Source organism: Lissotriton vulgaris, unplaced genomic scaffold (genome assembly GCF_964263255.1).
Source record: "Lissotriton vulgaris unplaced genomic scaffold, aLisVul1.2 SCAFFOLD_630, whole genome shotgun sequence".
Classification (NCBI taxonomy): Eukaryota; Metazoa; Chordata; class Amphibia; order Caudata; family Salamandridae; genus Lissotriton; species Lissotriton vulgaris.
This window is the reverse complement of record NW_028252722.1, coordinates 943,769-971,325: the sequence shown is the minus strand read 5'-3', so window position 1 is coordinate 971,325 and position 27,557 is coordinate 943,769. Positions and strand designations below refer to the sequence as shown.

Genomic DNA, 27,557 nt, shown 5'->3' with positions numbered 1-27,557 from the left:
ACTAGGTATAGTAGGTGGAGTAGTAGTAGGTGGAGTAGGAGACGTAGTAGTAGTAGGTGGTGGTGAAGTAGTAGGAGTAGTAGGTGGTGGAGTAGGAATAGTAGGTGGTGGATTAGGAGTAGGAGTAGTAGGAGTAGTGTTAGTAGATGGTGTAGTAGAACTAGTATGTGGTGTAGTAGGAGTAGTAGGGGGTGGAGTAGGTGGTGGTGGAGTAGTAGGTGGTGGAGTAGTAGGTGGTGGTGGAGTAGTAGGTGGTGGTGGAGTAGTAGGTGGTGGTGGAGTAGTAGGTGGTGGTGGAGTAGTAGGTGGTGGTGGAGTAGTAGGTGGTGGTGGAGTCTACTACTGTTAAGTATTATTCTACTATTGTTATGGTTAGACTACTTATTATTATTATTCTACTACTTATTAGTAGTGGTTAGTACTTAGTATTGTTATTGTAGACTAGTAGGATGATGTAGTGGAGTATTAGGAGTGGTGGTGGTGGAGTAGTAGGTGGTGGTGGTGGGTAGTAGGTGGTGGTGGTGGAGTAGGTGGTGGTGGTGGAGTAGTAGGTGGTGGTGGTGGAGTAGTAGGTGGTGGTGGTGGAGTAGTAGTAGGTGGTGGTGGTGGAGTAGTAGGTGGTGGTGGTGGAGTAGTAGGTGGTGGTGGTGGAGTAGTAGGTGGTGGTGGTGGAGTAGTAGGTGGTGGTGGTGGAGTAGTAGGTGGTGGTGGAGTAGTAGGTGGTGGTGGAGTAGTAGGTGGTGGTGGAGTAGTAGGTGGTGGTGGTGGAGTAGTAGGTGGTGGTGGTGGAGTAGTAGGTGGTGGTGGTGGAGTAGTAGGTGGTGGTGGTGGAGTAGTAGGTGGTGGTGGTGGAGTAGTAGGTGGTGGTGGTGGAGTAGTAGGTGGTGGAGTAGTAGTAGGTGGTGGAGTAGTAGTAGGTGGTGGAGTAGTAGTAGGTGGTGGAGTAGTAGTAGGTGGTGGAGTAGTAGTAGTAGGTGGTGGAGTAGTAGTAGTAGGTGGTGGAGTAGTAGTAGTAGGTGGTGGAGTAGTAGTAGTAGGTGGTGGAGTAGTAGTATAAGGTGGTGGAGGAGTAGGAGTAGTAGGTGGTGGAGTAGGAGTAGTAGTAGGTGGAGTATTACTAGGTGGAGTAGGTGGAGTATTACTAGGTGGAGTATTACTAGGTGGAGTAGGATAAGTAGTAGTAGGAGTAGTAGGTGGTGGTGAAGTAGTAGGAGTAGTAGGTGGTGGGGTAGTAGTAGGTGGTGGAGTAGTAGGTGGTGGAGTAGGTATAGTAGGAGTAGTAGGTGGTGGAGTAGGAATACTAGGTGGTGGAGTAGGAGTAGTAGGAGTAGTGGTAGTAGATGGTGTAGTAGGACTAGTATGTGGTGTAGTAGGAGTAGGAGTAGGGGGTGGAGTAGGAGTAGGGGGTGGAGTAGGAGTAGGTGGTGGAGTAGGAGTAGGTGGTGGTGGAGTAGGAGTAGGTGGTGGTGGAGTAGTAGTAGGTGGTGGTGGAGTAGTAGTAGGTGGTGGTGGAGTAGTAGTAGGTGGTGGTGGAGTAGTAGGTGGTGGTGGAGTAGGAGTAGTAGGTGGTGGTAGAGTAGGAGTAGTAGGTGGTGGTAGAGTAGGAGTAGTAGGTGGTGGTAGAGTAGGAGTAGTAGGTGGTGGTAGAGTAGGAGTAGTAGGTGGTGGTAGAGTAGGAGTAGTAGGTGGTGGTAGAGTAGGAGTAGTAGGCTGTGGTAGAGTAGGAGTAGTAGGCTGTGGTAGAGTAGGAGTAGTAGGTGGTGGTAGAGTAGGAGTAGTAGGTGGTGGTAGAGTAGGAGTAGTAGGTGGTGGTAGAGTAGGAGTAGTAGGTGGTGGTAGAGTAGGAGTAGTAGGTGGTGGTGTAGGAGTAGTAGGTGGTGGTGTAGGAGTAGTAGGTGGTGGAGGAGTAACAGTAGCAGGAGGAGTAGTAAGAGTAGTAGGTGGTGGAGTAGTAGGTGGTGGAGTAGGAGTAGTAGGTGGTGGAGGAGTAGTAGTAGGACTAGTAGTAGGTGGTGTAGTAGGAATAGTAGGTGGTGGGGTAGTAGGAGTAGTAGGTGGTGGAGTAGGAGTAGTAATTAGCATTTCTTACAAAGCCCTTGGACTATACCATTTCCTGCTGAAAGGCAATATTTTTCTCCATGTGTTCCTATACCTGGCGTGTCACGCAGTTTGGTGCTTGCTTACCCTCTATGTTAAACAAGCATTTGCAATGCAATAGGTCTCGCAGTTACGCAAGTTTGAGCTATTGGCATTGTAAATGTATATGCGTTTTATTTATATATGTAAAACAAAACCCCAAATAAAAGGCCTAGCCATTTACAATACTACCCTAATTCCCTTACCTTTTATCTGCATATCTTCCCCTTCATTCTAATCTAAATACTCCATCAGTACAACACATCTTACTCACAAACCTATACAATATATGTTGCCCTCTACCAAACACATGTAGTTTACAGTTAGTACTAAATGGCCTAATGTGATATATAAAGACTTATTGTGTCTATCTTTTTACTTTTATTTAAAATTACAATTCATTTTCATTATGTTTTACAAAATAAAAACACACAAAAAACAATGTCATTTACAATATCAATAGCTCTAAATAATGTCACTGCGAGACCTATCGCATTTTTAATGCTTGTTCATATTCTTGGGCCCCTCTCTTTTTCATATTCTTGGGCCTCTCTCTCGCTTTCTTGGGCCTCTCTTGTGCCTCTTTCTTTGGCCTCTCTTGTGCCTCTTTCTTGGGCCTCTCTTGTGCCTCTTTCTTGGGCCTCTCTATCTCTTAGTTCCTGTGCCTCTTTCTCGTTAGTTCCTGTGCCTCTTTCTCGTTCGTTCCTGTGCCTCCCTCTCTCGTTCGTTCCTGTGCCTCTCTCTCTCTCTCGTTCCTGTGCGCCTCTCTCTCTCTCGTTCCTGTGTGCCTCTCTCTCTCTCGTTCCTGTGCCTCTCTCTCTCGTTCCTGTGCCTCTCTCTCTCGTTCCTGTGCCTCTCTCTCGTTCTTGTGTGCCTCTCTCTCTCGTTCCTGTGCCTCTCTCTCTCTCTCGTTCCTGTGCCTCTCTCTCTCGTTCTTGTGTGCCTCTCTCTCTCGTTCCTGTGCCTCTCTCTCTCGTTCCTGTGCCTCTCTCTCTCGTTCCTGTGCCTCTCTCTCTCTCGTTCCTGTGTGCCTCTCTCTCTCGTTCCTGTGCCTCTCTCTCTCTCTCGTTCCTGTGCCTCTCTCTCTCGTTCTTGTGTGCCTCTCTCTCTCGTTCTTGTGTGCCTCTCTCTCTCGTTCCTGTGCCTCTCTCTCTCGTTCCTGTGCCTCTCTCTCTCTCTCTCTCTCGTTCCTGTGCCTCTCTCTCTCGTTCTTGTGTGCCTCTCTCTCTCGTTCCTGTGCCTCTCTCTCTCTCTCTCGTTCCTGTGACTCTCTCTCTCTCTCGTTCTTGTGTGCCTCTCTCTCTCGTTCTTGTGTGCCTCTCTCTCTCGTTCTTGTGTGCCTCTCTCTCTCTCGTTCTTGTGTGCCTCTCTCTCTCGTTCGTGTGTGCCTCACTCTCTCCCTCATGGTTGGGCCTCTCTCCCACTCTGCTAAAACTAGACTTGTGCTTCTTAAATTCTCTTGTCAACTACTCTTGTGCATCTTTAATTCATGTACTGATTCTGCTCTATTGTTGTGCTCCTGCCAGTTTTCCCGCCTTCTGCCAAATTCCTCTTCCGATCGCTGCCTCCTCCCACCTAGGCCTGTCCACCGCCTCTCCCTCCCAGGACCTACTTAATGAAGTTCACAGCTGGCGTGCCAAAGGCATGCCCGTCTGCACCAAAGGCAAGCCAGCCTGTGCCTGGAACGCAGCCAGCACCCGGCCCCTGGCTTCCAGCCCACCACAGGTGTGCCACTGTCCTCCGTGCCCTGAACACCGGATGACCCAGCAAACACTGTACCAAAGGCAAGTTTGCTTGCCCCTGGATAGCGTCCCGCACCAGGACCCCTGCCCTCCGGCCCACTGCAGGTACATTGCCGTCGTCCTCTGCAGCCATGAACACCGGCTGACGCAGCAAACACTGCTGCTATGCCACACTGCATTCTATGGTAGAACTGTTCTCCTGCACCTTCTGCTGCACCAGCACAGCCACCTTCATGCCACAAAGCACCATGCCTACCTCGTGCCACACCACACATGACCCACCGATTCCACTGCCTACTCCTCAGCATGCATTATATGTGCAAACATTCCATCGAGTTATGGGACCCCTTTGCCACCCTCGCACCTAACAGTCTTCCTCACCTAGACCTGGCTCAACCCCACATCCCCTGCTGACATTGCCACAAAGATCCCGGACTGATATAAAATCACTCACCAGGACTGCTCCAACAAGCTGGGAAGAGGCACTGCCATCATCTACAAGAAAACCATACACTGTACCACCACCACAGACAATACCACCCCCCATGGAACACGGTCTTCAAGCGCCACACTGACGACAAGATAACCATCAGAGGTAGCCTCGCATTCCGCCCCCTGGGCCCGTGCTCTGGCTTCTGCACACCATTGCAGACTTCATTGCTCCCCTAGCCCTGGACTCCAATGACTGCCGCTTCCTAGATGATGTCAACTTCCACATCGACCCAAATGCCAACAAACCTGCACACCTGCTGGAAAGTATGATCAGTCTCGGACTGATCCTGAAGGTCCGCAAACCCACACACACCGCAGGACACATGATTAACCCCAATCTTCACCTCCAGCAACCTTGCCAAATGAAGCAACATCACAGATGTCTCATGGAGCCATCGCTCCATTGTTCACTTCAGCATCTCCAGCCCCTGCATCACCACCCCCAAGATGGTCATTGCCCAACCACCACAGCTGGAACACACTTTCAGAGACCAGCTGGACGGACGCCCCCAGCTGCTCCAACACAGCTGCCACGACCAACCTGGAAGAGGGAATTCAAGAACTTCAAAGTCTGGATCGCCAACTGCGCCAACATCGCCCCCATCGAGCAACAAACCGAGCCTCCAAAGAGGCCAGTTGGTACACCCAAGAACTCGAACATCGAAACGTGACTGCAAACAGAAAGGGAGGAGATGGCACGCCAACAAGGACCTCCGAAAGAGCAGGTTTTTAAGAACTCCTTCTAACACCACCTGTTGAGGGCAACAAAGACAGCCCTAGCTACATGCATCGAAACCAGCACCACCAACTGCAGCAATAAGCTTTTTAACATTAAGGGATTCTCCAACCCGGATGCCTGCAAAATCAACATCACACCGTCACAAGAGCTGTGCGACAACCTCGCCAACTTTTTCCTTGACAAGATTGAAGCCATAAACCGAAACTTCAAACCCCAACCTTCACCTACGGACTTCCTCGACAGATACTCCTGCACTACAACCAACACGAACCACAGACTTACCAACTGGAACCTCCTCACCACCCTGGACACCTCCGTCATGAAATCATCCATTCCAGAGCTTCCACAGACCCATGCCCGCACCACATATTCAATCTTGGAAACCACTCCAATATTTCCCAACGCCTGAAAACATGCCGAAGTCTAATATTTTGGAGGATGAGACCGAGCATATGCTGTTGAAATAGTTACAAAATAACTCATCAGGAACATGTTTGTCATGAGTATTCATTTAACTAACCAACTCTTTCCATCAGTTCTAATGCACTTCATTTAAACCAGTTGGGCTTAAGCTGTTTGCTGATGGTTTGTTAAAGGAAAACTGCACCAGAATTATAATGTCTTTGGTGATACTAATCGGAGGCTCAGTGCATGTATGTGAGTGGTTTAAGTTGTTCTCACGACATAAGGCTGGTGAGTGAGGAGACTGAAATAAAGGATGTTAATTTCCATTTTGAAAGAATAGAGCAGTCCAATTCCAGATAAATTTGCTGTCGCTTGAGAAATAACGGAAGTGTATGAAAACAGTATTTAGAATTTGTCAGCTCATTTTAAAGAGGGCAGATATTCTTTAGTGTAGACATACCAGGGTTTAGGTAATGTTTGTTTAAACAGGGAGTGGTTGACTTTTCTTTTAGTTGAAGATTCCATTATTCTTATGAAAAAAGTATTTCTGGCTTGTATAATAGCTGGGAAGAATTCTAAGCATACACGTTTGGGGTGGGCTCTCATGATAGAAAACTGCAGCCGTAGGTAAGTAAAACTTACATGATTTTACACTTTAACTTTAACTGCTCCTTTTTAGGTTTTGCCTCGCCAAAGATGCGCTCTGCGCATCTTTTCGGCGCAGGCGAAAACCTGATGAGAAGAATAGTGTGGCTTGGTTCGGCCCTCGTCGTTGATTGGCTGGCTCCGTAAACGGAGCCTTGCCATTGGACGAGGGGCCTGTCCGTCAATGCCGGACCAGACACGGGGGCGTTCCCGACATTCTTTGGCTTTTGCCGACGTCACGCGACGCCGGGAACGCCCCCGTGTCTGGTCCGGCATTGCCGGCACTTCTGCGTCTCTCCTGGTCTCAAATGGTCGTGAATTTAAGAAAGTACCTGCACTCCCGACCCGCACCGTACGTGTCACATTAAAAATCACATCTGGTCGTTAAAATAAACGTCCACGTACCTATACTTGCTTATTAAAACACTGCCGTAAATGGAATCGATGCAAGTAGTCTGAATAAAAGACGAAAAGTACTCACTTGTCCACGAAACATCTAAAAATAAAGCTGCTCTTCGCATCACATGAGTCTGCCCTCTGTTTTTGAGCGGATGCGCTACAAGTTTCTTGAATAAACAGAGGCAAAGCCAGTTTCTCTGCCCGTTGATTCGATCAGCTCGAGACTGGTGAAACCTCGTACTGCAGCCTGTGAGCGGATCGAGGGCTGTCCTGGCATTTCCAGCGGTGGGGGTCGGTTCTCCCTGAGTGCTGCTCTCAGCAGTTGGCCAGCGGTGTTGTAATTAGACCCCGCCCCGCTTACTGCTGAGTGCTACAGAAGGAGTTTCTTGGTTTGCTTCACGTAGCATAATCGTGCGTCAGGTGGCAGTTTAAGACTTATGAAGTGACACCACGCGACAGCCTCTCTGGAATGACGTATCGCGGCAGTTGTGTCGTCACGAGTGAGCAGTTAACGTTATGAAGTGACGTCGTACAGCAGCTGTTGGTGTTTTGGAGTAACGCCGCGCGGCAGCTGCCACTGTTCCGAAGTGCAGTGGCGCAGCAGCTGTTTGAGTTCCAGTCTCCGGGCTCGCCCTGCCCTGAGCTGCGGAGGCAGCACCGCGAGAGGAAGGAGCGCGCACCCCCCCGCCCCCGGCTGCCAGCAGCAGCTGCACGGGCTGCGCCTCGCTCCGCACAGGCTCCCTCAGCCCCAGCCGCCGCGCGGCTTCCCCGGCCGCCCCCATGTACGGATCGGACAAGCCCGCCCTGGACATGATGGACTATGGATTCAGGGTTCCCGCGCCCAGCGGAGACTTTAGCCCCTTCAGCGCTAGCATTCCGGCCACCAAAGTGGAGCTGACTGTTTCCTGCAGGTGAGTGTCCAGACTGGGCATAGGGAAGCACTCACGAGCAGTCTGGGAATACATGTGTACACGCTTTGGCTTGAGAGGTGGGTTCCATTGGACCTCAAGTAGCGCTTTAACCATTGTCGGGCAGCAGCAGTATTCTACTCAGACAGGCACAGGTGCTGTCACTAATGTGTTTAATGCAGGTTTGTTGTCACTGGAGCAAGATAGCGGTTCCGAACATAGGAATGCACTAATCAGGACGTGGTTGCAGTCATTGAAGAAGGATTGTACACACTAAGGCAGGTTCGCTGACATTGACACGATTGCATTCAAGCAGAATTATAGTAACTAAGGGGGTTTGCTGCCACTGACAAAAAAGTGCGTTCGCTTTGTTTTCTGTACTAAAGTTAAACTAGAACTTCGGGCACTAAAGCAGGTATGTTTTCACGTTAACAAGACAGACTGCAGTTTCTCTGGATATCACTTATTAACTCAGGATTAATACAAGATTACTGTCACTTTGGCAGAACTGCGCCCCCTGAATCAGGATCACACTCAGTAACAAGATTGTGGTAACTCTACTGCTACTCTCACAAAATTGCTACCACTCTGGTAGTATTGCTGCGCGCAAGTAGGGTCGATGACTGTGGAATAGGATTGCCGTCAGTGAGGCTGATTCAAGTCACTCCGACAGGACTATCCTCATCCAGGCAGGGCCGCAGTCAGAACCATATCTTCCTGAAAGTCTCCAAATCGCTTTCCTAGTGTTACATTTGTTCAAAGTTTTTGAGCGTGCTTGCTGCCTGGTTTGTTCTATCTATAGATTTTGTGTACCATGCAGTGCGTGTGTATGCCTCTTTTCTCTGGCCAGCTTGAGGGATCCTTGCTCCTGTTACTCGTGAGCATCTCTAGCTGCTTCTTGTTTGAACCATGGGGCGTTATTACAGTAACCGGGGGAGGATTGCAGCCTCTCGTACAGGGCTGTAGTGACTCAGCCAGACTCGCTGCCTCAAACCACATTGCACTCACTTGGGTAGGATAGGACTCACCATGTCAGGGTTGCAGTCACTGATGCAGACAGGTACCTCTGCAAACGGTAGTGCAGTTGTTTTGAGGCACGGGTTGCACAGGAATCTTTATGGGAGTGCATTCATTCTTTGACAGAGCTGTTGACCTCTAGGGTCCCACGGATCATCTGAGGTGGGGTTTCGTTTTCTCAGCCAGGATTACATTCCTAAACACGGGATGCCCCGCTGTTGTTTTAGAGATCGGTTCTGACGTGAAACCCTAAATTAGCAGCACTGTCCGAAGACGCAGATTATTTACTCCTAGGGCGAGCAAGCGCTAGATATCGATTACTCCATAAAATGGATCATTCGTGGCGGGGTGGGGAGGAGAAGGCGGGCGTGACAGTCTCCATGCCTCATTCAGCTTGATGCCCCTTCTGCGGCACCTGGACCAACGAAAGCATAGCAGGCTGTTTGCTGTATAGATGCTAAAAACCATTGACCCTGTGCTTAGAAACCCTGGAACTATTGCTTGTGAGGATTATCAATATTCATTCCCTAGTGCCCAGGCTATCGAAAGTCCTTCGATGCTGAACAGGTTTCTTTTTGTTTGTGCGCTATATAATCGCTAAATAACAGCAGCATTGTGATCAAAAGCTCCGAGACAGCTAATAAAACAAACCTGTCTTCGCTTTCATTGTGGTTAGGAGTGTGAACAGGTTTGCAGTTTTTAACCGCTCTTCACCTGTTGTGACTTGAATGATCGGAGCAGATGTGCTGCCGTCTACAAACTGACTGCCGTGCACGTTAGAGGCAACCCCTGGCACCCCATCTTGTCTTCAATGGATGCACATTTTTTTTTTATTGTTGCCTAATCGTTTATAGTTTTTGTTTCCAGAGTCGACTAGCATATTCATAACAACCCTGCTAATGCGCATTTTCTTCTCCATGTTGTAGTTAGAGTTTACCAGGGAGGGAAAGACTATCGTGATTGTACCTAAGATATCTGTTTCGTGTACACCATTATTCACGTTTGGAGGGAAGCGGGCTGCGCGTTAACACAAGTGATGTCAGCATTTCCACCTTGCATGGATTCAGTATACATGTTTATTTGGCAGAATAACATCTGTCGTTCGTTGAACGAGATCTATGTACGTAAATCTAGGTCAGTCTGGGGGATAAACAAGAGAACTCTTAAGTGATGGTGGTTGGATTACATTTTCTTCTCCCTACCAAAGCACAATATACCTGGAGAAGAAGAAAAGTATTTGCATCTTACAAGCATGGAAACATTGCGAGAAATTGTGGTTATGGTGTTCATGTCATTTTGCGTTCTTCTCCTATCACTTGGACCTTGATCCAAAAGAACCTCTTGGGAATCATCTGCACATGTGAGTCAGTGGTAAAAGATAGAGGATTCTGATTCAATGTATCTGTGATTGAGGAAAGCTCCCATAACAGGAAGTCTTAACATTCCTGACCGTAGAATCCAAGTTTAAGACAAACCAATGTGACTTATCAAGTAATTCATCATGTTGGCAATTTTTGACTTGCATTATCTTTCTTGACTCGCATTAAATGTAGCATACTTCTGCTCTGTGTGGGGGGGGCTCTGTGTGGGTGTATGTGTGGAGGGCGCTGTGTGGTTGTGTGGGGGGGCGCTGTGTGTGTGTGTGGGGGGGCTCTCTGTGGGTGTTTGTGTGTGGCATTTGCGAGAGATTAAGCTATTGGCATTGTAAATGACAATGCCATTTATTTATGTTAAAAAAAACATAAATAAAAATAATGTCAAGAGCAATGCCAATAGCTCTAACTTTAACAAAGGCAAAACCATTGCATTGTAAATGCTTGTTTTATTATTGCTACATCTTATGTGATCCACTAGGGAGTTCTACATTTCTGATCAGAACTAGCCATAATCAAAGTATTTAACGTTATTTTCAACAGGAGTACACTTGTGTAATTTATCACTGCCTTATTTCCCTAGGCAACTGCTGAAGCAAATAATCTGGCTGCTGTAGCAGGAGGAAAGGACACATACAGCAAAGGCATGGAACAAGTACGTGGCACAAGCAGCAAGTGTATATGCAGTCAGTTTAAAGCAATTTTAGTGCTTTCCCCTTGTTGAATTGATTTCTACTGTAACTCACCATTGTGCTTACTTTAAGTATAGCGTGAGCCCGTTTAATCTGATGAATGGCTGTTTTAACCCCTTCCACGCTGATGACGAGCTGGGCTCGTCATGGCGTATCCTCCTCGCACGCTGATGACGAGCCCAGCTCGTCACGTAACATGTGCTTTTGAAAATCTCAGCGTAGGAGCGGAATTCCGCTAGCGCACATGTGGTTAAGATGGTGTCCTTTGTCTTAAGATTCTTTACTCACACTTCAACCCCTTGTTTTTTTTACCTTTTCTTTGATTGGTGGTGTATAGCAGTTATTACTAATTTAATCAGCAAATTGGGACCTGGAAGAGTGCAAGGTCATACTCCGCCTTATGTCCTACACGCTGGTGCAGCTGTTGGCTACAGAAGGAGTAACCTTATTGTTTTCCTTACTGCGAATCTCACACTGTAGGGGGTAGCCACTTTGAACTCTTTGGACCCATATGTTTAATCAGGATCGAGTCTTGGTATTGCCGAAACTTTGAAATGAAAAATATTAGTTTCAAAAACATTGACTTTTTTCACTTTAATGTTTTATTATAGGCAATAATAACTGTAATTTATAGACTTTGCCCTGGACCCTGCGTAATGTTGGGAGTTAAACAGGACTATGGGATACAAAGAGGTATCCACTACTGAAATAAGTTGCCCAATTATATATTGGTTGACACTCTCTAGGAATCTGTCTTTTTATGTAATATACCAAAACTAGGTATACTATGTGGGAAGTACAGATGACCTGTATTGGCTTACAGGGCTTAAATTAATAATCCCATGTGCTCTCTTTTATAGTAGTGTTAACGAGCAGTTTAGGCTTAGAGGGTAGTGTTAATGCATTTGTTGTACACACTCTGTCAATAACTGAGACAGACAATCTGATAGACTTCTACCTGAAGATTCCTTACCTTAGAATTTCCCCGGCATCAGGCTGGATCCGGAAACTGTTGCTGAGCAATACCCCTTGCGCGCAATGTCGGGTGGCTCCTTTCGGCTCCACGTTACATAGTCTGTGTCAGCAGTGCCTACATAGGCGCCACCCATGCGTGCAGGCATCAGTTCTTTTCTCTCCGTGCCAGTTGAGCACCGATCCGGGAGGAGCTAACCCTCTGCCGCTTTTTGGCAGTCTTTTTCTCGACTTTTGTCGTAAATTTTGGAATCGACTTTGTGTGCGAGGGATGTCTTCGAGGAAGACCGGTTTCAAACCATGCATGACTTGTTCCAGTATGATGTCAGTTACCGGTCCCCACCGCATGTGTCTTTGGTTTCTCAAGTGCAACCACGATACAAAGTAGTGTTCGGACTGTCGGGTGATGGCTCCGTAGACCTTGAGCGAGAGAGCGATGAGGGAGCGAGCGATGAAGTTACTTGCAGCCTGGCAGTCGACACCATCAACCAGGAGGTCACGGTCCCGTTCGAAGAAAAGGTGGTCACAGGACCGCTCCCAGAACCCTAAGTCCTCTTCCTCCCATTCAAGGTCCTTGGGACACTCTGGGAAGAGGCACAAAAAGGCCAAGCATACTTCATCTTCATTTCAACTGGCGTCTGTCGTCGAGAGGTAAGGAGCAACGATGCTCTAGGCAGGGTTCCGCTGAGCCAGAGTCTACTTCGCTCCTCTCCCCCTTTCCGAGAGCTGGAGCGACTCCTGCTCAAATAAAATCATTTTATGAGCTCATGCGCCACGTATTTGAACGTAACAACCCCGCTGGAGAGCCTTTCGGCCCCGTGGGGTCAGAAGGGGCTCTATTGGGTTAATCACTTGGTTCACCACCAGTGAGGCCACAGGGATCCGAACCCGGTTTGGTGCCCATCGCGCCAACGCGACCTTCCCCGATGTCAAACCTGAAGTCTGTGCCTGCGACGCTGATGCCCGAAGGTGGCGAAAGCCCCATCCTCATCCCCGTCGACACGGAGCCGGAATGGCGTTGATCGCGGATTCCGACATTGACTGAACCCAGAGTTTGTGTTGTCGCCTGAGCACTTTGAAGATGTGCTAGTCTCAGGAGAGGAATGGGAGCGATCTGGGGACCCTCTAGAGAACCAGGATGTTTCTGAGGAGAATTAGTACTGGTATTTGGAACTTGGGGAGGCCAGTGGTCTGGATACTTGCATGCTCTCACCTCGTATGGCTATGGAGGAGGGAGCGTCCTATGCCATGATGGTAAAGAGGGCAGCTGAGGTCTTCGGACTGGAGCTGCCCTCTGTGCAAGTCAGGACTAATCTCCTGGTGGAGGGGCTTCAACCTGTGGCTTCCACTTTTGAACCCCTGTTGCCCTTTAATGAGGCTCTTACGGACGTCCTTCTAGGAACTTGGTCCAAACCTATCACAGGAGCTCGAGTTTTGTGGTGCAGGGCTCTACATCCCAAGGCGCATTCCCTTCCACCACTCCGGATAGGAAATCCAAGAGGTTGGATTCACTTGGGAAGATGTTTTCTTCCTCCAACCTTGCATTGCGGTCTGTAAATACTGCATGCTTGTTGGACCGTTTCTCCCATTCCCTTTGGGAGACTGTTGCGCAAGTGCTGCCACAAGTTCTGGAGGAGGCCCGGGCTGTTCTGTCCCGAGCTGTCCAAGACTGGAGGGATGTAGAAAAATTTGCCATAAGGTGTGGATTAGATACGACCGATTCGCTGGGCCAATTGATTTCAACTAAGGTGGCCCTGAGACGGCACGCCTGGCTTCGTACCACTGGCTTCCTGGGCGATGTCCAAGCTAATTTGATGGACATGCTCTTCGATGAAACCCGCCTTTTCAGTGAAAAGGCACTCATTCCTGGTCAGGTTCAAGGACTCTCGTGCTACTGCAAGATCCTTGGGCCTGTCCTCCACTCCTCGTGGCCAGTCGTCCTTTAGCCCCTTTCATGGCAACGGAAGGGGTACCCAGCTGCATCAGCCCTACCCCAGCCACCGTCCTGCACAGACTGCCCAAGCCGTGCGTGGATGTGTATGCAGTGCATTCCGATCTCGGAATGGAGGACAGAAATAGTCTACCCCACTGCCCCCAGCAGCCGCAGCCTTCAAGCACTCCTAGGCTGATTCTGCAGGACCACACTACTCTAGTTGGTGTGAGAATTTGTCATCTCCCTGAAGATTGAGACACAGCAAAGTCGCAATTATACAAAGTGCACTTTTTACATGCCCATCATGCCAAAAACTTAAATTTTAAACAACTCTGTGTATATAGTCTAGGCATCTGTTCAAGACTCCTTACAGCAATTATTCTTCACAAACAAATTATAAACAAAGTATTAACAAAACATTTCAAATATACAACATAGAAGAAACAATTTAGACTTTTATGCTGCTTTTAATATGCAGTACTTTCATCTGTCATGAAATTCATCAATTTCAGATACACAATGACGTATTTCTCATATCGTGTTTATTCGTCCCAATGCATTTCGGGATGACCCTTCGTCAGGGGAACACTGTAAATGATATCATTAAATTAGAAACCAAGCAATCGCTATAATGTTAACAATCTTATCAACTGAAATGATCTAACCTTCCAAGAATTTGCCCAGGTCTGCAAGTGAGCACAACAAACTTGAGTAAGAACAGTGTAAAGTAACATTCAAGCTTTCTAAATGAAAAAGGTTCCAGCACAAAACTACGCGAGGGAAAGAACCAGTGAAAAAAACGTGAGACATAAACCAAACCATAACCCTGATCCAATGAAAGCGAGGTGCAATGCTAAGCACCAGAGAGCGTCAAGAGTGAATGCTGAGAGCAAATGGGACAAAGATCTTCACCTATCCATGGCCTCTATACGTCGAGTGCAATACTGAGGGGGAAGATACATTAAAAAATGTTATAATCAAAAATCCAAGTATAAAACCTAAAGAGTGGGGGTTAATGTATGTGTCCGAAATTGTTACTCACGTTAAAGTTGAAAAACTCCCTCAAGACTACACCACGATCGAAGTCGATGCAACGTGATGGCGTAAAGAAGTAAATTAATGTAAGTCCAGTTTCTATAGGAATGCGTCCACTACAGATGCAAAGTATCTTCTGTGCCAAGTCACGTTAAGGGTTTAGCAGCTGTAAACAAAGGGAGCATATTGTAACAAGAACGGGCTTCACCCAAAGCTTAGAATTAGATTCTAACCTCATCACGCTCAGAAAATAAGAGGAAACTTACAAGTATATATGAGTCTGGGCCGGAGGATTCTCCCGGTTTCAAAAATGCTGAAGGCAGGTATGCCGAGACGTGCTAATTTGGAACGTAACAGAGCGTAACGACATGAAGATGAAGAGGACTGCAGTTTATACGATTGTGATCGTATACTGAGCCACATAAAAGGTCATAATGAGTGAACGTCTACTCGCACTGTGATGCCCCAAATAAACAAAAATAGACTGCGGGAGTGCCGGATGAAGCTCCTTTTGGCTTGCCTGTCCCGGTCGCAGTCGTCTCGACCCCTGGCGGCCTCATCGCCGGCAGGCCCCTCAGGTTTCCAGTTGAGGCGTTGGTCGCCCTCTGGGGCCCAGAGAAGTTGCTAGCCCCTTATGGATAAGTTGCGGTACAGGTCACTGAGGCCCTTGACCTCACTTCCCTCTGTTGTCGGCACTAGTTCCCGGAGCCCTCCGGACGTGCGTACCCAGGAGTCGCCCCTCCCCTAGCTGTCTTTTTCCGGGCGCGGGGCCACTCAGTCCCAGATGGAGGCTTATGCTGCGGCCCAGCAGGCCTTCCTTGGTTCCTCTCCTGTCCCTGGGGTGTCATTGGCGCCTCCTCTACTTACCGGGTCCCCGACTGACTCACCGTTGGGTTCGCCCGACGACACCAAATAAGCGCTTGCCCTCCAGGGACGACGGAGATATGGTGTAGTCCGGGTGCAGCCCGGCTGGGTCTCCCTCTAAGACCCATAGCACCCCTTCTGCTCTGCGTAGTCCAATGGGGCTTCCTGTGGCATTGCAGTGGTTACTGGTGCTCAAAGCCTTGCTTAGGGCACCCTTCGGCCTTCCGGGCAGGTGGGCGCTTGTCCGGAGCTGGGGTCGGTGCCGGTCCGGCTCCGCTCCTTACTTCGGAGTCGGAACCTGTTGTGGCTGAGGCTGAGTTTGCACTGGTGTGGCGCCGGAGGCTTGCCTCCCTGGCTCCGGCGCCATCCCCTTCTTCGGAAGCTGAGCTTGTTGTGGTGGACGTGGAGTCGGCGCCGGACGAGGCCGACTCGGAGCCCAATAGAGCAGAGTTGTGGCCCGGCGAGGCAGGGTCGGTGCAGCCCAAAGTCGTATAGGCCCCGCCCCGAAACCGGATTGTTGACTCTTCTCCGAAAGTTTCTGGAGAGAGTTTGACGTCTCCTTCACGTCCGGCGACGCCGGATCTATCCTTGCGTGCCCGCCCCCCCCCACCCCCCCCCCCCCCCCCCCCCACCCCCCTTTAGAATTGATGGATCTGGCAGGAGCCCCATTCGGACCTCCCTTCATCGATGGGGCTTCCTTCATTTGGGCATTGGTCGCATCCTCAGTGTCTTGGTAAACTTAGTTTACAGCCCTCGCCTACAGATGAGTTGCTGTCCCCTCCTCGGAGGGCTACCAAGGGCGGTGCAGCCTTCCTTAGAGTAGTCTCCTTGGCCGCTCGTGTTTTAAACATGCAGCCCCCTTCGGTCCCCTTGCCTGTGGACCCTCTGCTTGATGTCCTTCACCAAGGGTCGGGGAATGTGGAGCCACTTCTGCCCTTTGAAGCTTCTCTTTGACGCCTTTTTGGGCACCTGGGCTTGGCAGGCAGCCGGTTGCTTGTTCTGTCTTGCACCGCCTCCATCCTGCTTCACATGATCCAGTTAGCTTATTTGTTCACCCAGACGTGCAGGGGTTTGTTTTTCAAACTGCCTTCCCTTCCTTGCCTCAGTTAATGCTTCCTCTCTCGTAACATCTTCGCCTCCACTAGTGATACCCTTCGTTCACTGAATATAGTGTGTCCTGGCTCGGGCTACCTCTGCCCTGTGGGACTCTGCAGAGTCTCTACTTTCCGCCACCTCTGAAGGCGCTCCTGTGGGACTCTGCAGAGTCTCTACTTTCCGCCACCTCTGAAGGCGCTCCTGTTTACCTCCTTCATCTTCTCTGAGATGGCCGTGACCTTGCTGAATTTGATTTGCTCGGCCTTGGATACTGCTGATTCCTTAGGCCGAGCTATGGCTCGTTTGGTTGCCTTAGGGCGCCACGCTTAGTTGCGGGATAGCATCTTCCCATAGAATATCCGGGAGCGCCTTGTTGTTATGCCTTTTGCTGGGGTTCTATTGTTTGATGCCTACGCCCAATCGGCTGTTCAGCGCCTCCTTGCGGGCTTTTGGCCTCCCCCATAAGTCTGTATTTAGCAGGTCTTCTTTTCACATGTTCTGGGGTGGTTGCCTTCTTGTTTAGCATCCTTCAGATGCACTAGGTTTTAGGCTGGCAATAAGCCTACTGTGGCGTTGTTCACACATAGTTTGTGTTTGGGCCTCTGACTGGTTTGCCCTAAGAGGTGTTCCCTGCTTAGGGGTGTGACATACTCCAAGTGGGGTACTTGTATACTATTGTATAGCTCTGCTATCTGTCAAATGGTCGTAGAGATCCTTTTGGGTTCTGTACGTCCACTGGTGCTTTTATCTTACAGTTGTACAGTGTTTAATGTTGTGGCTTTTGACGCTATCTCCTTTACGCCGTAAGTCACATTACATATGTGCTCATTCTCCTCCTTAGGAGGCTTTCACTGTATTTATCACGCTTAAAATGCGGCTACCTCCTGCCATGAATGCAATAAGTGAGTTCCTCCTATGGCACCCATGTGACTGGGTCGTGTATCATTCCACCATATATATATATATATATATATATATATATATATATATATATATATATATATATATATATAACACCACATTTGGCATAGAGGTGGTCCTCAGTTCCGACTTATGCCTTTCGCATATCTGGTGTCAATCTGTTCAGTAGTTTCTTTGAAAATTACGGTTAGTCATTTATATATCTATGGGCGCAGAGGATCCGCGGATTGTGCGAGGATTGGCCTCGTAGGATAAGCGCACCGTCCAGATCACGCGCTCAATTCTAATTGGCTGTCAAGCGGTTGTAAACATTCTAAATCAGGAACTGTTGGCAGCCATTTTGTGCCTCGGTAGAAGCGAGGCTGAGGAAGTCTTTGAAATGTGTGGAACGTGTGAAAAGGGGGCAGGGTAGACACACCCTGACCCCCTATGCCTGCTCAGGGGGTCACATAAGGACCGTAGGGCCAACAAAGTAAGATAGTACTTTTCTTTTTTTTTTTTTAAGTCGCAGGATGCGCGTCGGATCCGGGCATTTCGCCGCCGAAAAAATAGAAGCATGTATTTTTGAGATATACATCAAGCTTATATATATAGATGTTGGGTGGCTCTAAAAAGAGCCCTTGTGTTTGAGAAATTTTAGTACTTACAAGTAAGTACCGATGCAGCGTCTAAAGTTCATGAGAGACTCTGTTCCCTTCATCTGTAAAATGTACACCATCTCTCCTATAGATGCCATGCATATTGAAACGCAGATTTTTGTGGTATATGGACACCATTCTATTGTCTCGGAGAAAAGTAGTAACAGATTTAGTCAAATTTTTTCCTAGCTTTCTCAATCTGTGGACAAAATAGATTGGAGTAGTTCCATTTCTGCCTTTGGCATATGTTAGACTAGACAGAGGGAGTTTGGGGGAATAAGTGAAATTAAAACAGAAAAGAAATGATTGGTTGTTTGACAACATTCTACACAGAAAACTAGGGTGCACGTTACTGTTTTTTTTTAAAGCATGATTCTTATTGGTTATCAGAACGTGATTGAAAATAACATTACGTAGGATGAGGTAGTCTATTGAGAAGTCGAGCACACTTGCTGTTTTTTTTTTAGCAACATTGTGTGATGAACTTTTGCGTTCTTCGGGAGCCAGTATTGCTTTTTTGCATGTGTAGATGCTAATTTGTATATGGAAATGCAATCTGCTTTGGATTTTGAAAGTGAGAATAGATTTCACTGCTCTGTCTTCCAAACGGCAAACTATGTTTGCTATGGGAGGGCAGGAGTCGCGAGAGTCCCGCTCTGTCAAAGCAAACAGCAGTCTACCGGGGGAAGGCACCCCGGGACACTGCAGGAGCCGGTCGTAGTAGTTTCCAGGGCCCTCGAGGGCACCAGGCGGAGGGCCACGCAGTCTGCCTCCCGTAATACACAAATTCCCAGAGGTGGTGATTCCCGAAGCTTGAGGGAGGTCGTTCAGGCCCACATACTTGTAATTTTGTAGGGGGGGTGGATGCGAAAGTGGTGCAAGGGGGTTGCAAATCTGGTACATAGTGTTTTGTTTTACTTTGCTTCCCTTTCTGTCATGTAGAGGATCCAGGGTAAATATAACGGTTTCTGTACCGGCAGTAACTTTTAACCCTACCCCCAAAAGGTTTTCTGCCTGTTACTATAGTAACAGTTCATGAAACACTTACGTGAGCACAGAGGTTAGAATTCACCACACTATGTTGCTAATGGCGTTGTACTTTTTATTCTTTTGAATTGGAACCGTAAGTTGTAGCTATACACTCTGGTGAAGAGCTAGCCTCAGAATTATACTTTAAATTATAAATATCATTTCTATTGTGGACTGCAACCCCCACAAAAAGGTTTTTGTTTTTATTAACTTTTATCAAAACATTAAATAACTGGAAATATAACTAAATGATAACAATACAATAAATAACTAGAACAATAACTTTAACAAAACAATATAACAAACAACATATAATATGGAGTCCAATAGAAGTACTGTAGTTAATCTGCAAAACAAAAACAAAAATTAGTGTTTAAAATTCGATCGATGTGACTAAATGTGTGCAGTGCACCTGATTTCACTTATCTTATAGGCTTGCATTCAAACTGTGTCTGTGTGGTGCCTACTGCGTCATATTTATATTACAGATGAACAGGTCTTTAAAATGATTCACAGGTGAGACCGAATTAGGTGAATGATGAAGTCATTAGGCAGGACAATATTTTTTAGGGCTTATTTACAAAACCCTTGTGCCACTTTTGTGTTACTTTTCTCGTGTTGAAAGTGACGCAAAAGTGGCGCAAGGGGTTTGTAAATAAGTTCTTTTATTTCTAAAGCATTTAATTGGAGGTATTGTATATCTAGGCCGCTCTGCTTACCTTGTGTAAACACTGTGGCCAACAGAGTTCACAACTTAAACTACGCTTTGGTTGGCTACTTGCCGGATATGCAAGACTGCTTTTAAGAGGAGACCCCAATGAAGAGTACTGGTGTGGAACTGCAAGTATGCGGAAGGACTTGCAATCTAAGAATCCGGTCAACTTTGGAAGGGAAGAGTTAAGGATATCGAGAGAGGCTCCTTCTGTTTCATGAGAAGGCCCAAGTACCAGTGGAGCAACACCGTCAACCTCTACTGCACAGCCTAATATTCGTCCCCAACTTGGAACCCTTTAAGAGAAAAAGTAAGCAGGTTGGGAGCTTTGTATGCCATCCTAATACCTAATCATCCATTGGTTATACAGATATCCACCCTCTATCAGACTAATTTGTACAAGTGTGAATTGGACATTATCTGACACCAAAAACCCCTCAAGTACTTATATCTGTTACTTTTTAACTTCGTCAACTACTCGTATTGAGAGTATTTACCTTAACGTTGTTCGTTAAAAATTTGTGAATCTGCTTAGCTTCAGACAACTAGCTCATGCCATATTTGAGACATCGGTGTAATCGGCTGGAACAGGAGGATATACTTTTCTTCAACCTTAGCAATTTGCTGCTGATTTATGTAACATTCTGCAAACTGAAAAAATAGTTCAAAATGTATATGGTGTACATATGTCCAAGATTAATTTAAATGTAAATTAAAACATTTGTTCTCAATAGGATTGGGGATGAAAAGCGATCATCAGAGGTTATATTTGGCAAGAAAAATGGGAAATAGCATTGCATTATACAAATGTTAGGCCAAGATTGGTCACTCACTTCATTTACAAACTCCTGGCCTTGATCTGATAGAACCCTTTTAAAAGCACTGTTATCTGTCTGCAAACTCATGAAATACACAAATGCTTATCTCAGAATGCTTTTCAATCATGAAATGTTAAAGTCAAACCTGATAAGTCCATTAGGTCCATTGCAATTTTCGTCTGATAGCATATAGAGAGCAGTCAGTGGATCTGGTATGTCGAGTGGTTGACCACCATCTGGTATAGTGTATGGGCAGGAATAAACAGCTTGTGGCAACCAGGAAATGCTATGGTTGAGATATCTGTGTAATGAGGTAGGAGCCCGTTCTTTTTATTTTCCTGCCGAACTTTGGTGCCAGGGATTGTTGCCCTACCTGTTGCCGCAGATGCTGCTTAGGGGGCCGCCACACCGCAAAAGTTCCACCAGAGTGCCGCCGGGAGCCGCCATTTGACTCCTGACACAAAGGGACTGCATCACCCACCATCCTTTGCAGAAGTACTGCCGCCTAACAAGGTCACATGCACCAGGAGGTGCTTAAAAAGGGGCCAGGGGTCCCGCAGAGCGGGCGTGCCCGGGCAAAGCCCAGGCCAAGGGCGGGCCCGTCAGAGCCCGTCAGCAGCAGGAAGAGGCTGGGCTGGGCCACCCCTCCAAACATTTTCTTCGATTTGAAGTAAGCTGCGAAATCGACTTTCTTTGGACTTAAGGGAGCTTTGCTTGTTTTCAGTCGTGCTGGAAGGAGAGTTATTGTTGAAGGAACAAGTTGTGTTATTTTGTGTTATTTAGTGTGTTATTTTTGCTAATTTTCTAAATTATACCTGTCAAGTTTACACCCAACGTTATGAGTAAAAACGCACGTAAGGGGGGGGACTGGGGCAGGGGTAGTGGGGACCCTAGACGCCTTCCTCTCACGGGCCGAATCCGTGTTAATACAAGAGATTGAGCTCACTGAACGGAGGCTTTCCTTAGACCCATTAAACCCACTCACAAAGCAAGCTCCAGTGCCAGAGTCCAATGTCATTGTAGTTACGAGCCCCCAAACCTTTCTAAGGATTACACCTAGCTCACAGCAGGGTACCCCGCAATCTCCACAAATGGTCAATTTCTCTTGCCTAACCCCATTTTCTCCGTCAAACATTCGTACCAGGTACCTAAGGTCTTCACCAGCCCCTAAAGGCAACGATCAGTCTGAGAAAAGGAAAGCGCGTAGTGCCCCCAAAGCTAGTCACCAGATCTCAAAGCAGGCAAAGAACAGGAATGTAGTTCACGGGCTGGGGGGGCCTACGGATACACCGACTGATTTCGACAGTACTAAGGGGGTTGAAGTTAGCGATAACCCATCTGTACCGGCGATCGGTCATGACTCTCCATGGGTTCAATCATACTTTATAAAACAGTTGGAAGAAAGATTCCTAGTTCTGATTTTTCCTGTAATGGTGAAACTTGAAGCAATCGATCAAAGACTAAGTAAAAGGAGAGCAGCACATATTTAAAGATCAATCTGTTAATCCTGGGAACAGACATGTTGAAGATCTAGCCGTTAGAGAGAGGAGAATTTCACCTAGATCACCACGCTCCAACATGGCTTGGCCCTCATTATCTTCCATGGTAACCCCTCTGAACCCCCCTACATTGTACGAACCAAAAGGCAGGGAAGGGCCAAAGGGCCCAGTAGGGAGACTGCAGGGCTTGGGAAGTGCTACGTCTGCTGGAGCATCTTTACATCTTCCACCCGAGGCGACCCCACACACCATTATTTTAGCAAATGTTCCGAAACTCCAACATCAAGAAGAAGAGCACTGGTCCTCCCTTAAGAATAAGGCACTCCACTTCTTGAATATTAAAACAGGGCTTGGGAACCATCTCTTTAGGGAGTTTAAGATGTGAGAAGGGTTGCTTGGGTAGGCCATTCTCAAAAAGGTTTGGATGAAGATTGTGTCGTTTTAAGTTTCAGGTCTCCGAACATGGTTCGGTGTATCTTGGACCAGGCAGCCCCCCTTAGGATTAGTACTGAGGCCATCAGTGTTCTTCCGTTGGGATATTTCTACCGATCTGATACACATCAAAGGGCAACAAGGGGAAGGTCAACCAGGAACTGGCCAGGATCTACCAATAGTGCAATCTCGATGGCTAATAAATTTGAGGTTCTTAGCACATTGGATGAAAATGATTGACTGTCCCCAAAAACAGACCCTAAAACACTAGGGGTGAGTACACCCCAGGGCCCTAGTGAGAACAAATTTATAAGGACTAACCAGAGACAAGGGGCCACTATGTTATCGACTATCGGCGCACCCAAGGGTATTAACTGGGTAGATCATATAGGGGTGGTAAATAGTCCAAATAAAGTCTCATGGTCTGTTGTATGTCCAGTACCAGGTATAACTGTTCCAAGCGTAATCCCTGGTGCAAGCGGGCACCATCAACGCAGTAATCTCAGTTTTGGCTGTACACAATTGTCTTTGGTCTCATGGAACATCGCAGGGTTAAAAAGTAAATTAATATCACATGACTGGCTTACATTTATAGATAAAAACAATGTCATAATATTTCAGGAAACATGGCTAGTCGAACCGGAGTATAGACAAGGTTACTTAAATTTTTTTAAGCCCTCCACTCGCAGTTTGCGGGGTAGACCGATGGGGAGTTTAACCACCTGGGTGAGACAGGAAGACAGTTACAAAGTCAAACAGATGGACTCCGAGATTAGTGACATCCTAATAATTAAAATCCAAAGTCCAGAGTTTAAGGATCTTTTCATTTTTAATATTTATGCAAGGGTTAAGCCTGGGGGTAAAGCCTCGGATACCATTTGCTTTGTTAGATTCGTATCTTGACCTTCATAATGGAAAGGGAAACATTCTAGTAGCAGGAGACTTTAATTGCTGTTTTGAACCACTAGATCGCAATGACATAGACCTCACCTTGGAGGAAGACTGCTCTTGGGTCATTCCGCAACTGTCCCTACCTCCAATTAAGAAGTGTACAGAGGCTGCACTCCACCTTAAAGTTTTATGCCTGGAACAGGGGTTAAGGGCTGTGAATGGAAGAACGGGATCCGATAAGCACTTTTAATAAAGGATTGTGTAGTAGTCGCATAGACTACATTCTTTTTAATAAAGAAAATTGGTTCTCTATCAAGGACATGGTCGTATTGGAAAGAGTGGAAAGCAACCATAATCCGCTTGTATTGTCCTTCCAGTTGTTTGGAAGTCATCCTCCAGAAGCTTGCTTAGAGGGTATCAATACTTTCCTCACTAATGACACAAGGAGAGTAAAATGGTCTAACTGCCTTCTTAAAGAGGACCATCTAGTCGCAATGAGTGAGTTGGCCATTGAGGCTACAGCAGACCTTCAAAAATGTCACGCAGCAGGATATGGTGTCTGTTATTTCCATCCATACTAACTTTTTTAACAAGCTCAAGGGTATTTTTATAATAAATGTACAAAATCTGAAGAATAGGTCTAATTCTAGGACGGAAATCATGCAGGGATCCCTACAAAGCCTTGGCTAGGGCCATAAGAACTAAAAATAGGGACAGGATTAAAAGTGCTAGGGTGGCGTATAAGAAAGTGCAACATGGGGGGAGGAGCCTAGCCGGCAACAGAGATGGCCGCCTGAGCCTTCGCCTCCGCCGACCCGTCCGCTTCCCACCCGTACCGCTTCTTCTCCTGTTTCCTAAATCGTGTCTGCTGTGCGGTATCGGGTAGGGGAGGAGACGCCGAGTCCGACGATGTGCTCCCCGTCGTCCATCCTGCACCGGGAGTGACGAAAGGCCTTGAACTCCTGCCGTCGCATTTTGCATGGGTCCGGTCCTTTGTTCTCGGCTGCGTCTGGCTGGGGGAACAACAACGCCGGCCATTGCGGGAGATACCGAAACCGCCGAGGAGACGCGGCAGACTGCCGATATTTCAGTGCCGGCGCAACAGTTTCTTTTTGCGGTCTCTCTGTTCCGTGGCTTTACACCCGTCGGTGTAACAATTGTATCTCGCTTTGGAAGCTGCTGTGCATTTTCTCGCTTCTCAAAGCAATGGAGGGGGCCATTTGGGCTGAGTGATTGTCGATCACATATGGCGCCTGGCTGGACCGTCACTGTGGTGTCCCCGTGCGAGGCGATGCAACGGAGTTTGCTGCCCTGATCCCTGTGCCCCTGCCCTGCCTGTCTGAAAGCTGCTCTTACACGGCGCCTACCAATGGCTACCGAAGGCTGGTGTCGAGGGTTGCCACACGCCTGTTACTATCGTGGGCAAGGGACTGGCACTCCATCCTGCCTGGAAATGCCCTTGAGTATTGGCGACGTCCTGGAAGCTTTGTCGGATCTACGAGCTGCTTGGTGCTACAGCGTCCGTGCCCTGGAGCGCCGCCTGGACGCTGTTGCCCCCCTACTCTCCTTTTCTGACCGGGCGGGCGGCTGTGAGCGTAGCATATCGCCGAGTCTGATGGTAGGCGGCCATTTGCAGCCCCTCCGGGGTCTTAATGAGGGGTCACAGGTGATGGAGCTTAGCATCGCCGCTGAACTGCCTGCTGAAACTATGGAGGATGCCGTGCATTCTGTACTTTTGCGGACACTCGAGGTTCACCGTCCAGCGCCAGATCTATCAACACCAGCGGGAACTCCTGACGATGTGGCTGCGTTTCCCTTGGGCATTTTACCTGCTAGTGCTTGGTCTACTCTTGGCGGACTGTTGCTGTATGCCTGCCCGGACTGTACCCTGGTGGATCACACTGTCCTGCTTTGGATGGGATTTCATGGACGTTGCCTTCTCTCGAGGCGGTCATGCCGGTTGCTTTTCCTACACTATGGGACTGCGCCGCTACTACAAGTTGCTGATTCAATGGACCGTAAGGGCCAGGGCTGAGTCCGCCCTTCTCTTGCCTTATCTATTGGTATTTACATTTTTGGGACTGTGATGGACTGGTGGGGTAGTCGGACGTTGGATATGGTCGATTTAGGGGTCGGGGAGGTGGTGGCCGCTTACACTCCTGTTGGTTGGGGTTTCATGGGAGTTTTAGATTAGATTGCTCTTTTCTTGCTCCCTATATCTTATGTGATATGGTATTTCTTTTTCTTTCTCTCACTTCTTACTCTATATTTCGGGTTTATTGGGCGACAGACACACTGCTAGGGGGGGGTAGGCCGTAGCCTTTGCATGCGTGTAGGGTGGGGGTTGGGGGATGGGATTTTATTTTCTCTTCTGTTTCTATGGTGCCTTGATTTTTCTTCTTTATTTATTTCCTCTTTTCTTTTTATCTTGGGTCTGTGTAGGTGTTGCTGGTGGGCGGGTGGCGGTAGACTTTGTTGGGATCTTGGCTCTGATATCCCTGTTGCACACTTAATGGGCCGTCATGCCGCCTGGGGGGACCTGAAGATTGGGATGCTGGGCTGTGTGTGCCTCGGTCGCTAGTGACATGTCATGCCTACGTGAACCCTGCTCTTTAGTTTATATTTTTTATTTTCAATTCAAACGAAACAGTCTGGACTTTAATGGTTGCTAGAACGAGGGAAAAAGATAAAAAAAATTAACCTTCGTTGCTCCTTAGGCGCGATAGCATGTGATCTCCAGTGTAACTGCTGAATATTTGCTTATTGATACTGCTGCGCTATTGCGTCACCGTACTGTATGCACCTGTGCCTAATCAGTTTTCGTGGCCGGCCTCAGGGTTGTGGGCCCGTATTTGTACTTCTTTGGATGCACTAATAAAGGTTTTCAAAAATTAAAAAAAAAAAAAGAAAGTGCAACATGATGGAAAAATGGCTTGGGATGAGCAGCACTGGATGGAGTTGTATCATGCCAGCAGAGACAGGAATAAGGTTGCATTCTGGGATTTGGTTAAATGGGAATCCTAGGGAACAACCATCTAATCACGTACCACCAGACCTGTGGGTATCGCACTTTACAACTCAGCTCGCCCCCCCAGCTCTTGATCTAGAGCTGTGTCCTGACCTCCCGAACATCCCCAAAGATATCACACCCCTACATTTCAGCAAGACTGAGGTAGAAAGAACACTCAACTCTGTCCCAAAAGGTAGAGCGCCCAGGCTGGACTGTGTACCAGCTGTTCTTACATGATAGGGGAGTGTGGGTGACTTATATTCAGTCCCTCGCCAATGCTATTGCAAAAGGCTCTCCCATACCAGATACATGGAAGGGTGCTGAGATCATCCTGATGTATACGAAGGGGGATCGCTAAGACCTAGGAAATTATAGGCCTATAAGCTTAATTGATTGCATCCAGAAGGTAATAGCTAGGCTCGTTTTGACCAGAATCCAAGGCTGGATTGAGGAGGAGGACATTGTCTCCTCTTCAGGCTGGGTTCCGCTCACATACGAGCACTATTGATCAGGTTTTTAGATTTGTTTTAATTTATTGGCGAGTGGTAATCCTTAGAGGAGGCACGCTTTTTGCTGCATTTGTCGACCTCAAGTCGGCATTTGATTTAGTGCAGCGTGCCAAAATGTGGAGTGCCTTTGCTGAACAGAGTATGCCACTGGACGTACTGGCCTTTTTAATTAAACTTCACGACGCAAACTTCGCCCAAGTACGCTGGGGACAGCAAGGGAAAGTAATGGATAGGTTTCCCATTTCCAGGGGGCTACGACAAGGGTGGGTACTAGCAACAACACTCTTCTCCCTGTATATTAACAGGGTGATTCAGTATTTTAAGAACCATCCTACTGATGCCCCCAAACTCTATGGCAAGATGATCCCTCTGCTAATGTTTGCAGATGACACCTAGTTAATTTCCAAAACTCAGCAAGGCCTTCAGAAGGCTATAGTGCGTTTTGAGGTGTTCTGCAAGGACCATGGTCTTACCATTAATGTGAGTAAGACAAAGTTTATGGTGCTGCACAAGTTCGTAAGAGGGAGGATGGTTATGAATGGTGTTATGCTAGAACAGACCCAAGTCTTTTCCTACCTTTTTATAACTCTGGGTTCTAAATTAGATTGGAAACCTCACACTAATCAGCTGGCCAATAAACATGCACAACTA

At 47.6% G+C, this 27,557-nt stretch overlaps 1 protein-coding gene across 1 annotated transcript in view; it reads left to right on the top strand.

Annotated features, from left to right (window-relative positions):
- Positions 1-27,557, top strand: part of LOC147662061 (atlastin-2-like) — a gene marked incomplete at its 5' end in the record, with an annotated part of 106,322 nt that overhangs the window by 35,859 nt on the left and 42,906 nt on the right. Inside the window, one exon of the mRNA XM_086951143.1 lies at positions 10,440-10,511. Coding sequence (XP_086807269.1) covers positions 10,440-10,511 — 72 coding nt within the window. The remainder of the gene's footprint in view (positions 1-10,439; positions 10,512-27,557) is intronic.